Here is a 12,506-nt window from a genome sequence, read left to right as displayed (position 1 = left end):
ATGCTCATTTTCTTTTGACCTTGGCGACCGTCATGATCGTACGCAAAAGCGGATATAAAAGTAAAGCGATTGATATACTGGGACAGATATATTTTAGTGTCCCCGCTATTTTCATCCAGTTATTACTTCTGACAGTTTTATGTTACGCGTCACAACAACTTATATCTTCATTGCGTGAAATATTTTATGTACTGATAAACTTTCTATTATTTGATAGAATAAACTCTTCGATTCGACCTTGTACTTTTATGATTATTCTTTGTTAAAGTCCATGTAATTTTTTTGCTTATCGAAGTTATTAGAAGTTTAATTTTTAATTACCTAAAACGTTGCTTTAAATCTTTTCACATTTAAAAGAAAGCCAGTTTTACTAAATCTGAAACGTTATTAGCATAGTGCTATAAGAATAGTTGTGCAGTATTTGCACCCTTATTTGTTTCGTGCGTTTTTCCGCCAGTTAATTTTACAAGTTCCGACATTCTAGTACCCGGAACTTGTACAATTACACACTACTATTTGGTTGGTAAATTACACTATGAAGGAATTGTAACATTGTTGTTGCTGTACTCAATATTGCGAAGATTTTTAGTTGAATAGTTGTGAATTGTCCGGTCATATTATGTTCATCACATAGTCTTAACTTAAATTACTAAGACAGAAATCGACGTCTGCGGCAATTGGAATATTAAGGTTTAAAAAGTAAATAAACATTGTGATATTTTATTTTATAATCTATAATCAGATGTTGAGGAATACGATTAGTCACTGAACCATTGAAAATGTCGTTCTATTCCCATATTATTATATCCCTCGATATCGTGAACTCAAGTTTGTTGCTGAAGACGGAAGTTTCCAGTTGCTACTGGAAGCCAATTTGTTCCGCTAGCTTAAGCTATGATGAAGTTGCTTGCAGTTAATCTATTTTGACTTGAAAATTCATACCCAGAAATCACTTGTGATACTATTCACTTACGCTACTAGTATATATGAATATTAATCAGACGGATGATGAATTGGTTGTTTTTGCAGATATTTGATGTTTCATTTTATTTTCAGTATTTATTATATTAGTAAGGATTACAAATGTTTTGTGCTGATTTTCCTTACTTTAACACTGTCTAAAATGATAGCATAGAGTACCAAATATAATACAATTTGTAATATTGACTATGAAAAAACTTTGCAATAAAAAGTAAAAGCTTAACACGAATAACGAACAAAGACTGTCAAAAACTGCTTCTAAAATATGAACACGGAAATATGACGTGACCGGAGCATAGCAACAATAAAAGTAAAACACTCCTAAATTGCTCCGATATCGGCACATTCAAAATCGTTGCGAGTTTCATGTATACTTGAAAATATTTTACACACTATCGATCATTGAAGAAACATTTTAGTTTTTTTAGAAAATATAATTTATATCTTACTTTTCACTAATGTTGTAAACGCGAATGTTTAGATGGATGGATGTTTGTTTATTTGAAGGGATCTTCAGAACGGCTGAATGGATCTCGCTGTAATTCGGCATACACATAAAATGTAGTCTAAAAAAACATAGGCTACTAATTATGTTTTTAACTCGGCGCGAAGGGAGTCACGGGTGGTCGCTTGTTTATACATATTTATAAAATTGAAGTGTCATATGGTATATCCAAAATATATATATTTCGTACACATGATGAATTTACGTAGCTGATATTGAAAAACATATTCTTAAATTTTTTGTCTGTCTGTATGCATGTGTTTGTTCGTATTGAATTTCAATTCTGTTAGCGAGGTTTTGTGATTTTAAAGACGTGAAAGTTTATGTTGATATTAAAAAAAGCTATTTCCTTTATCGGAAATAGCAGCATTTCGGTCAGCCTTATCCTATGCTGTAATAAAGAGATTTCGTTGGACGTGTTTCCCCGTCGACTCCGTGTAATGGAGTGAAACTTCTTTGCGGTCTATTGGGAATTCGATTGAAATACTTTTACAAAAAAATATGGAACCTCTCAGACTTTAATACTTAACGCTTTCTTCAGCCGATGATAAAATCATTGTAGAACTTTTGAATTGTTTACAAAACTTAGAAATTTGTAAACAAAGTTCTCCAGATCGGATTTTATTTAAATTATTTAAATGTTATTATAAGATAAAAGATAATAGAAATTAATCCTTTTATGTATTGTGTAGACATAAATCTTGGATATGATGGAAATTGTTTCGACAAGTCCTTAAGAAACTATAATAATATATACAAAAATTAATTAGGTTTTTTACACTTTATAAGTGTTACTTCACCGTTTAAAAAAATAAAAGTTAACCTTAGTTAATTAGGTGAAGTGTTAAATAAATTATACATTTATTTGAAGCAGCGGATACGCTTCCTTCTCTAAGTTATATTTATAGTTAATTTAACGCTCTTCATGCAAATAAACGACTGCAGCATGTCGTAAAATTATACCGCATTCTGTTACACGACGTAACAAGCGGATGATTAAATAGAATATTTTTCGCTTGGCAGGGGACAGGAAAGGGTTTGCTGAGCTGACGACCAACCTCCAGTAATGGAGAGGCATTAAAAGAAGAAGAATTGGTTACCTACTTAAAAATATTTTTAATTTTTTGTGCTTTTATTGTAAATTAATTAAAAAAAAATAGTTATGTTGTGAGAATAGTTGTCGTAAAATTGTTTAAATTTGATCATAAAATTATTCATAAATAAATTTATGATTTAAGCAAAATTGAAGCTAAACCGAATCTAAACACAATATAAGATATATCATATGAAATCGTATTTTTTATGATTCGACCGAACAGCGGCACGAATGTTACACATGATACTACCAAAATACGATATCGTTATGGTAAAATTATGCAATCCTTACCGACTCTATTTATTGCTTATAACGAAAAAATACCAACAACAGTCCTATCTCGATTTTACCGCTCGCCAAGTCTAACGTTTGGCAAATGATTTGAGAAAATAGAAAAATAAAAAAAAGACACAAACAGAATTCATAGAGGAGGATATTTACTTATTTTTTGTAAAACATTTTAATTTTGAAAAAAAAACTCTTGAATACGACCCTGATAATAAAAAAAAAACCATTGTTTAAAATATGGAAATATTGCCATTAATTTTTGCAACTTTATAAAAAATCTGCTTACAATGGAACATCACGCTTATTGAAAATAAACAAAAATATTTTTTGGCCATAACAAGATATCTAATTTCGAAGATGTACCCGTTTTATGAGTCGATCGCAGTTCCCGTCTTCTGGTCGTAACCCTATCCCCCTCGCACACTTGTAATGGATATTTTATCGTATGCTATTAGCACGACTAAAATATCATAACGGAAGATTTTCTGCAATGATATGACGGCTATAAGATAACTTCAAGTCTAATAAGTAACTATTATGTTTTGTTTAGTGTATGTACGTGCTTTTATTTTAGAAACATATAACAAACCTCTTTATTGTTAGAGATTTGTTTTTCATTTTATCTTTACATTAAAATTAAAATATCTTTTATTGATCGGCACATACATTAAAAAAAGTAAAATAATTAATACAGAATGTAAATTGAAGATATAATGTCCTGAGTATATTAGTTATACGTAAATTCAATTAAAAAATCACGTAAATTTTCAAAAATGTTTAGAATCTTTAAGTCAGTTAATTTGTTCTGTTTAGACTATAAGGTAGATGATTCGACACATCATGCTTATTAGGATATAAAGTCAAGAGGAAAACCTATAAGCACGTATCTTTAGAAACATCTCGCAAACGGTCGTGTAAAAGGTAATTTCGATCTTTTTAGAAGCAATAAGAGTTGCGATAAACTCAACATAAACCACCACTCAAATCTTTTGATCTTAAAATATAATCGCAATGTACGTGACATGAGAAAATCATACGTACATTTTGGTGACATAACTTTTTTCTTATTAACGCATTACATATTTTCGTACTCCATATGTAAATATTAAACTCATTCACGTATCAAATGAAGGAATTTAGAATCTCGTATAGACTTTTTGAAATGTTTGCAAAAAACAATTTCGTCACATTCATGCTAATAATTACATATATCTGAGAAATAAATGACTTTGTGTACTTCATCGTCTTATAAACTTGTATCTATAGTATGTATTTTGTAAATGAAAATGTTTTTTTAATCAACAATTAATTTGATATAACACATCCTAGCAAGACCTTTAACAAGATTGGACGGATGAATCCAGACAGTTAATTCGCAGAGGCGTGCGGTTTGAGTCGAGACGTGTACACAGCAATGCCTGCGCTATATGCAATGTGCAGTCGCGCGTTATTAAATCACCCTGTAATTATAAATGCGTGCACCGACCGAGCCGACTGTGCTCCGTAAAAATATGAAACGTCGCGACATGCAAATGCAACTAATTCCGACGGGACGCTCTTAATATGCACATATTTCGCTCGTTTTGAATAATTCTTTTACATGTAGAGGACTAGAGGCTACGTTGAATAGTAATTTATCAATTGATTCCATGTGCGGTTTAATTAAAAATTAAGTTAAATAAACAAATCGCTATATAATAGTCATAGATTTCTTTTTGCCAAAATTGTCGTTTCTGCAATCATATTGAGGAGCACTCCGCGTTAAGTCTGATAAGTGTGCATGCCAGAGGCCTCATTTAAGTCCACGTTCCCTTCCACCTTTTTCTTACAAGGAAATTATGGTAAGGGAAAGTGGATTTGGCAAAGGAAAGGATAACTCATTTTTTTATGCAACCCCTCTTACATCGATTAAAGGCAGGTAATGCATCTGCATTTGCAAATGTCTATGGTCAGCGGTCTCTTCGCTATTTCGGCGAATTTAAATGGCCGCTTGCTCGTTTGTCATCTTTTATAGTAAAATAAAATGTTTACATGGATTATGTAGCATTAAGTTTGCTACCACTTATATTGTCTATGAGAAAGCGCTTAAGTTTTAAAAGAAAATAGGTTTCCATAAGCTTACAAGTAATATACAATTTACTATTAAAAGTTACAAAGGACGTATGCCGTTTAGCAACTCTTTGTATGGTAATTACTTGGTTCATTCCACAACGTTGCGTTCAATATATTGTTCCCGTAATAGTTGGCTTAATATAAAACTTTTAATATTATAACGTATTTCAATATAGCTTCTTATGTCCATTCATCAGACATATTAAAACTGTTCACACTTATGATGAAGCTAAACATCGGGATGCAACCTGCACATATCCTCCAAAAAATTCACAGATATGCGTGGACTCATCTAATCCGCACTGTACCAGCGTCACACCTAACTTAGTGTAAGCTGAAGGTCCACATTGGGGACGCATATGACATACGATGACTTAGTACACATAAATAAGCCTTTTTATTAGATAAATTGTAAATTAAAGAAGCAAGGAGAATGATAAAAAAAACCCATAGAAACCGTAGGGTTATTAAACCGGAATCTATAAATAGCCAATTCAAAGTAACGCGGCAATATTAACAAGTCCAAGAGTAAATTTTAAATAATTTTAGCTAAGGGTCTCGTTTTAGGGTGAACAAATTATAGTTGTTACCCAAAAGTTTTCGGTAGCCGTCTGCTTCGTGCCAGGGTTAAAAGTTAACAGGACGTTTACTGTTCGCTTGTGATAGATAACGGCAACTAAACATTTAAATTCACTGTCTACCTTTAAACTTGAAATAACATAAATTTAAAGCGCGAAGTTGTACTAAATTTACTTTAAAAGTAAATAATATGGTTTTTGTTTGTTAAAAATATTATACTTTCAGTGTTGAATGACTTTCATTTAAATAAAACTAACGCTTAATCTCGTATCATAATATTCATTGTTACTTTTATGATAACGTTTTATATTACGTTGAATAAAATTTTAGTATATACTAGCAATTTAGTCCACGTTATTATAGCTTATTTTTTTTTAAATTGATAGTGATATTTGAGTTTATAACACACTATTAGGTATTCAGTTTGTAAAAAAATTTATATTAAACATTAAAAATATAGTTTTTATGAAGTCGAAATATTTAAAGAAAAACATGGACTATAAATGCAATCTGCGTCACGACAAACAGCTGTTACTGTTACTGCACGGCTCAGTTATTTTTATAACAGCTCTTGTCTGAATTTTGTACTTTACGCCAATTGATAAACACGAAAATAAGAAATAATTAAAATCTATTCTTAACCGAAGGGGCTCGTTGTCTTAAGTTTTATTTTGGTATACAATGAATTAGCAACAGTATTAATTTTATATGATGCGAAAGAAAAATAAGGATAAATAGAAATGTGAAGAAGCTGAGTTATACATATTTGTGATCGTACGATTCAATTTCATTAATCCTTTCGTTGCATAGCCCGTACGTGTAATACGAACACAAGCTTTGTTGGAAGACATTGCTATTTTGAACATTATTTTATTGCAATCTACAATTGCTATTTTAAAAGGGAATTAGTTCACCTAATACATTCTGCTAGGTATTTTATATAGGTTTAAACGAGTTGTAAAAGATTTAATGGCTTATTTAAAATAATATCAATAGATTCCGTAAGTGTCTAAAATTGTTGACAAGGATCTCATACTTATGTATATAACATAGCCACATCTTCAATATTTCAAAGAAATAAGCCATGAAACGGCATCCAAATTCAAAGAATTCCAAAGAAAGAAATACAAAAATACAATTAACGGTTTAAAAGATATTTTGTATTAAAATGAGAGTATTTATGTGGAAAAATACATAAAAGTCATACCCTTATATACAAAGTAACATATAATTTTAAATTATGAAACGCAAGTCCTTACCACGAATGACCAGAGGTATTTTTGTGGTTTTTTTCTCGCCACGGGAAAATGATAATACTAAAATATTTGAGTTCAAAAAGAGCGCAGTAAGCTTCTCAAGAGATCCACCCTGTGAAAAATATATGCAAGTTTTATGATTATGAACTTTTAGAGCAGTTGCTGTTAAAACTTCATCCAGGATTATAAAGTAAATAATAATGGAGGAAGTAATAAAGAAATAATTTTTTTTAAGGATACAATCCTTGCAGTTTCTTTTTTTTCTATAAAAGTAGCAATTGCCCGCGATTTCGTCCGCGAGGAATTAAAAAAATCTAAGTCTAAACCTAACCAATGTTACCAAGGGATAGTGTTGTTTCCTAACAGGGAAAGAGTTGCAATGCAAACAAACAATTAGAATATTAGCAAAGATTTAATTTGATATTTAATCCCATAATTTGCTTATTAAAATCCTAATCTTCTAAAACTACTGAACCGATTTAAAAAATTGCGAAGTCGCGGGCAACTGTTAGTGCATTATAATAAGAACAGTACATTTGAATAAAATAACATTTTAATGAATTAAGTCAGATCAAGTCCCGTAAAATATTGACTATGAATTCGTTACAAGTCCCTCAAGCCTACCGAAGTACTGAGCCAGAAAATCTCATTTCTGTACTAACGACGAAAGGAGCGTTCGAGTGTAAAATAACCTATTTACACAAAACTTAATCTCCTTTTTAATGTAACGACATTATTTGTTAAGTACCGGATACTAACTAAGAAAAATATATTTCACTTGAAACTTGACTTACGTGGTAAAGATTTTTTTTGTATTTTGCACTCAGTAATTATGAGAAGGAATTATTAAAAACAGCAATAACTTGAAGAAAACTAATTAGTTAAAAGCTGTGGAATAGTGGAATTAATCGCTAAGTCCGGAGCAAAGCGAAACTGCTACAAAGTGGCCGTCTGTTGCAGCTGCTTTGACTGATATTTATGTTTGACTTACATTATACTTACGACTTCGTGGGCGTGCAATTAAAAAACTGAGCATATAGCTGTCACCCGTGAAGCCGTCACCGCGGAAATAAAATAAAAATTTAATTACTTAGTACCCCATGTGTTCTTCCAGACTATATTCTAAATCCATGCCAAATGTAATCGAGATCTGTTCAGCCGTTCTAGAGACGCCTTCAAACAAACAACATCAATCAATCCATCCATCTAAACCTGCGCATTTATAATATTGGTACTTTACACGTAATGAAGTTCCGTGTTATAATTAAACTTAAATTAAATTGTTATCTTAATAGTAGTTTTATCTCTGATGTATTTATTTTCAGTTCATACTGTTCAGAGAAGTGTTTCTTAATAAATTCTATTGTTCCGTAAACGTTCGACAGTTTTTATCAGTCTTAATGTCGTTGTACTTTTAAATAAGAAAATAAATCAGTTATACGTTTTGTACCATTTATATGAAAAACATGTACTTTTACAATTTGAAATTTATTATGTCGAACATCCTTTTAAGGAAATGTTCGAAAAGAACTTACTTTCATTCTATATTCAATAAAACCTTAAATAGATAAATCAAATGTGAAACATGTGCTCGTATTTACAACAACGCTATTTCTACTTTTACTTACTGTACCTTTAAGTAAGCCTTTCAGACTTAACTTAAGTTACCGGTTGCCCCATGGGCTTTACAAAACATAGCCAAAGGAACGCACAACTGAAACGAAAAATAGTCAACTTACTTTGAGGTTTCAAGTAAAGATAAATACTTTTCTAAAAGACGTATTTTTGAAATAATTTAATGTTAATTGGATTAAACTTTATATTATATCCTCGTATTTGTTTCTATTACCACACAAGTCAAGTAAGATCAACATTACTTCAAAGGACATTCCACAACTAACTTGCAAACAAGTGTAAATTCTGTCTTACATCACCATGTATTCATCTCCTTTATTCTATAAACTGTATAGCATAGTTATATAACCCATAAACCCCTGATTCGGGGCATAAAAGTGGGGGAATAATTTTCGAAGGCCTTTCGTAGGGATAAATTTCCTCTGTGTTTTCAATTACAATAAAAAATTACTTTTCGAAAGTCTCTAGATTCTAATCTCCCAGACGTCAAAGTGTAGGAAACCCTTCATTTATAAGTTTTTATTCATGTCTGTATTTATTTACCTGTTTTTCTCTCTTCGCAAACGTTTTCGTTATGTGTATATTCTTAGTCTTATACTTACAATTTTTTTTATCATCTGTAGTATACAAACCATCATAGAAAAGAACAGCATTTATAACACAAGAAACAAATTAATTTAAATTGTATTCTGAAAATTTATTACTGAGTATTTCACGTTTGAAAACCTTTTGCGGTTGTGAGCTCAAAAGAAAATATAAATAAAACGAGCGACTTAAGTTGAATCTGAAAGGCTTACTCAAAGCGAACCGCCTTCACTGAGCTACGATGTAGTCATACATGCAACCGCCTGCACTCGCGATACAAACATTTCTCCACACGAATAACAAAGTAAACGAACGCCTTGAGCGATAGTGATTTACTTCAACTCGAAATTTATGATAAATCATTGAATCATAAAGAATAGTTCAGTGCCCACGGTAAAAGTGTCGGTGAAATCAATATTGAGTCCATTCAATTTTTACACTATAATATTTTTATATATTTTTACACAACTTTATTTATTTGACGAAGTATGAATATTCGGATTTAACCTACAATGTATGTACGGAGAAATATTAGAAACTGAGCTACGAGCCCCTGCCTCTTGTCGTCGGAATTGTATCTAAGAATTCGTAGTTTTACAATTCAACAGGAGTGTTATATTTTACAGCACTCGTAAATTTTAAAGTAGACTCCAGTGACACGAAATAAATGTGTAGTCTATTGTTTCGCTTCTTGAATACCGCCATAGTAAAAAGACATTTGTTCCAGTCAACTCCATAATTTATTATATAGTATTTATTAAGGTCGTTTATTGCGAATGTCGAATGAAAGGTATTTGTTTTCGCTTCAAAAGAGTTGCTAGGAAGCAATTATGATTGTTAATAAAATACTTTCTGTCAATTTTTCCAAAAGCCCATCCCAACCACACTGGCCTCATGAGATTTGGTTGACTTCACATAACATGTCTTTGAATTCTTAGTAGATATGTACAGGTTGTAGATTGTTCTCCTTCACCGTAAGAACGTTGGATGTTTTTTTGTGTTATATAGTAATTTTATATTATAATTTAACCTATATAATAATATTATAATATAAAATTTTATTTAGATTCTAGAACCCAAAAATCTCTCGAAAAACTTTCAGAGGAATGATCTCTACTATTTCTGTTGAATTTCCGCAAACATCTAGCAAATGCAAGTAAAATTGTTGTTTGTTATGAAATTACTTAACAAGCGGTGGAAAGCAAAATAATTTTCCTTTCTTGAATCCCGGGCTGTCGTTATTTCAGTCTCTTAAAGCATGTTTCATCTGCTTTATTCAAGAGTTTGTATTGTTGGCAACTTTTATGACTTTGCAGTTAATTTAAACATTTTGATACAAGGGAACCAAGAAAGTCTATCCTACTTCTTGGTCGGAGGAATTTAAATACATATCGTAGCAAATTGTAGCAATTTCGTTTAAATTCAAATAAATAATGTTTCGATGTAGCAGTAGGAAGACCAATCACATTTTTTCTTTCCATCGGGATACTAGCTGTGCCCATGACTTCGCCCACGGGAACGTCTACTTGTAGGATTTTTTATTTCACATTTTTTTTGTTACTATATTATGTAAAATAAAAACGCATGTGAGCTCCAGGCCTAAAGCTTAACAATAGAGTTTTCACCAAATCAAAAGTAAATACTTTAAAGCGAGGAATTTATTCAGATTATATTTTTACCACAGTCTATAATTCATTCGTTCCATTCATCGTATAAAATGGGATATGCAAATTAATATAGCGGGAGGATTTTGTTTAAATAAAATATATCACTTTTGTATATATTTATTTACGTGTATTTTACGATGAATCACATTGACAAAAATGAAAAACATCAATTTTCAAAAGCTTTAATTTTTCTAATTCTTTTTTTGCAATCTTTATTAAACATGATAGCTTTCACTTCGTTTTGTAGAAAAGACTCGTGTTTTTTGTGCTGCAAGCCTATTGCGTGCATTGTCGCGTGAGCAACTTCTGCTGGGAGTGTGCATAGCGGAGTTATAAGCACTAACTGAAACATTGTGTGTATAAAATTAAACCTTTTTAAAACAAATAATAAAAATTGTACACCATCAAGTTAAAATGTGTATTTGGACTTAATTGAATGAGTTAAAAGTATTTTAGTGAATTATTTTCCTAATTATTACTTTACCCTTCGTCCACTTGATTTTATAAAGAACGGGAGACAACAACTTTCTAAAACACCAGAATAAGTATAATAAAGATAGGTAAAATCTGCCAAATTCGCTACATTTCTCGGATCGTGTTCCTTAAATGTTAAGCATGAACGTTCTTCTATATAACTGTGTCCCTTTTCAACAAGACTTATCAAGCGTTTTGGACCTGAAATGACAAGTAACGATCAAATTCAAAATGACAATTTTTAAAAACATCTGATGTAAAATTCAATCTATTATTCCACAAAAGTACATACTTGGTGAATAAAAATTAAAAACAAAAGGAATAATACTGTTATTCCAGTTATTCGGCCAGTTGGTGGGTAATAAGACTTTCGACGCTAAAATAAAATTAATAATTTGTTAATAAAATATTCTCCAACAATTTATCAAAAAGGAGATAAATTAAATTAATATTACAAAGATAAATAAGAATAATAATATTAAACAAGTACTACCGTCATAAATATGAAAAAAAAATAAAAAGTATCAGACATATGACATTATTTGTTTTGCAAGGAAAATACTATTATTATTTCTGTTTACTTCGTGCTGTCCGTATAGTTAAAATATTCAAATAAATGTATTTTTTGTGATTTCACTTACCGTTTCCTAATAAAACGTCGCTGCATAAAATATTTAAACATCTTACTATAAATAAAAAGAAAAAAGAAATTATTTTAAAATGTTTCAAACATTTCAACTTTTTCATACCAAGCTGTGTTTTAAAAATAAATCTAAAACGTTGTTTCGATACTCGTAAGTTGATTGATCGTAAACGATAACGCTATCCGTTTGCCATAAAAATATTAAAACTAAATTTACTGTTGCACCAAACTAAAATGTAAAATTATTTATTGGATACAAGTAGAGCTCTTTTAACAATTGGCTTGTTTTTTTTTAATAAATAGTTTAGGAGAATAGGAAGGAAATATCTTTCACCTTGATACATATATATTGAATTCTTTAAACTTAAATATTTTCGTTAACAGTTTTCGTTGTAAATTCCAACAGTGTGTAAAAACTAATCGGCGCATCTAACCCAATGATGTTAGTCTATTCAGAGCTGGTTTACTTTTCAACTGATACTCAGGCAGTCTTACTTAAGCCTATTAGTTCCTGTATAATAGTAAATATGAGTCATCATTTTATAGGCATGCAAAAAAATCATTCGTTGAAATTTGATCACATTGCATATCGACATACTCCCTCTTAATTAAGGTCGATGAAAAAAGCAGTAATACGCTATATCTGTCTAAAAATACTGAAATGAAAAGCAGCGATAGAAAGTAT

At 30.7% G+C, this 12,506-nt stretch overlaps 1 protein-coding gene across 2 annotated transcripts; it reads right to left on the bottom strand.

Moving 5' to 3' along the window:
* Window positions 1-10,834: 10,834 nt before the first annotated feature.
* LOC106121401 (zinc metalloproteinase nas-12-like) lies at window positions 10,835-11,993 on the bottom strand. Of its 2 annotated transcripts, XM_013317066.1 has the most exons (4): window positions 11,820-11,993; window positions 11,471-11,554; window positions 11,189-11,379; window positions 10,835-11,047 (listed from the first exon to the last, which is right to left on the bottom strand). In XM_013317066.1, the coding sequence occupies exons 1-4, from the start codon at window positions 11,923-11,925 to the stop codon at window positions 10,871-10,873; spliced, it is 558 nt and encodes a 185-aa protein (XP_013172520.1). In that variant the 5' UTR covers window positions 11,926-11,993; the 3' UTR covers window positions 10,835-10,870. The 2 variants fall into 2 exon arrangements, with proteins under 2 accessions (XP_013172520.1, XP_013172529.1); XM_013317075.1 differs by lacking the exon at window positions 11,471-11,554.
* Window positions 11,994-12,506: the final 513 nt, after the last annotated feature.

The sequence above is a fragment of the Papilio xuthus genome, unplaced genomic scaffold (assembly GCF_000836235.2).
Source record: "Papilio xuthus unplaced genomic scaffold, Pxut_1.1 DF829129.1, whole genome shotgun sequence".
In the NCBI taxonomy this organism is placed as follows: domain Eukaryota; kingdom Metazoa; phylum Arthropoda; class Insecta; order Lepidoptera; family Papilionidae; genus Papilio; species Papilio xuthus.
The sequence above is the reverse complement of the archived record's forward strand: the minus strand, read 5'-3'. Positions and strand labels throughout refer to the sequence as shown.

Coding starts and splice junctions, on each gene's coding strand:
- LOC106121401 (XM_013317066.1), bottom strand. CDS start 11,925: ATGAAAAAGTTGAAATGTTTGAAACATTTTAAAATAATTTCTTTTTTC. Junction 11,555..11,819: donor CGACGTTTTATTAGGAAACG/GTAAGTGAAATC, acceptor ATTTTATTTTAG/CGTCGAAAGTCTTATTACCC. Junction 11,380..11,470: donor TTTTAATTTTTATTCACCAA/GTATGTACTTTT, acceptor TTGTCATTTCAG/GTCCAAAACGCTTGATAAGT.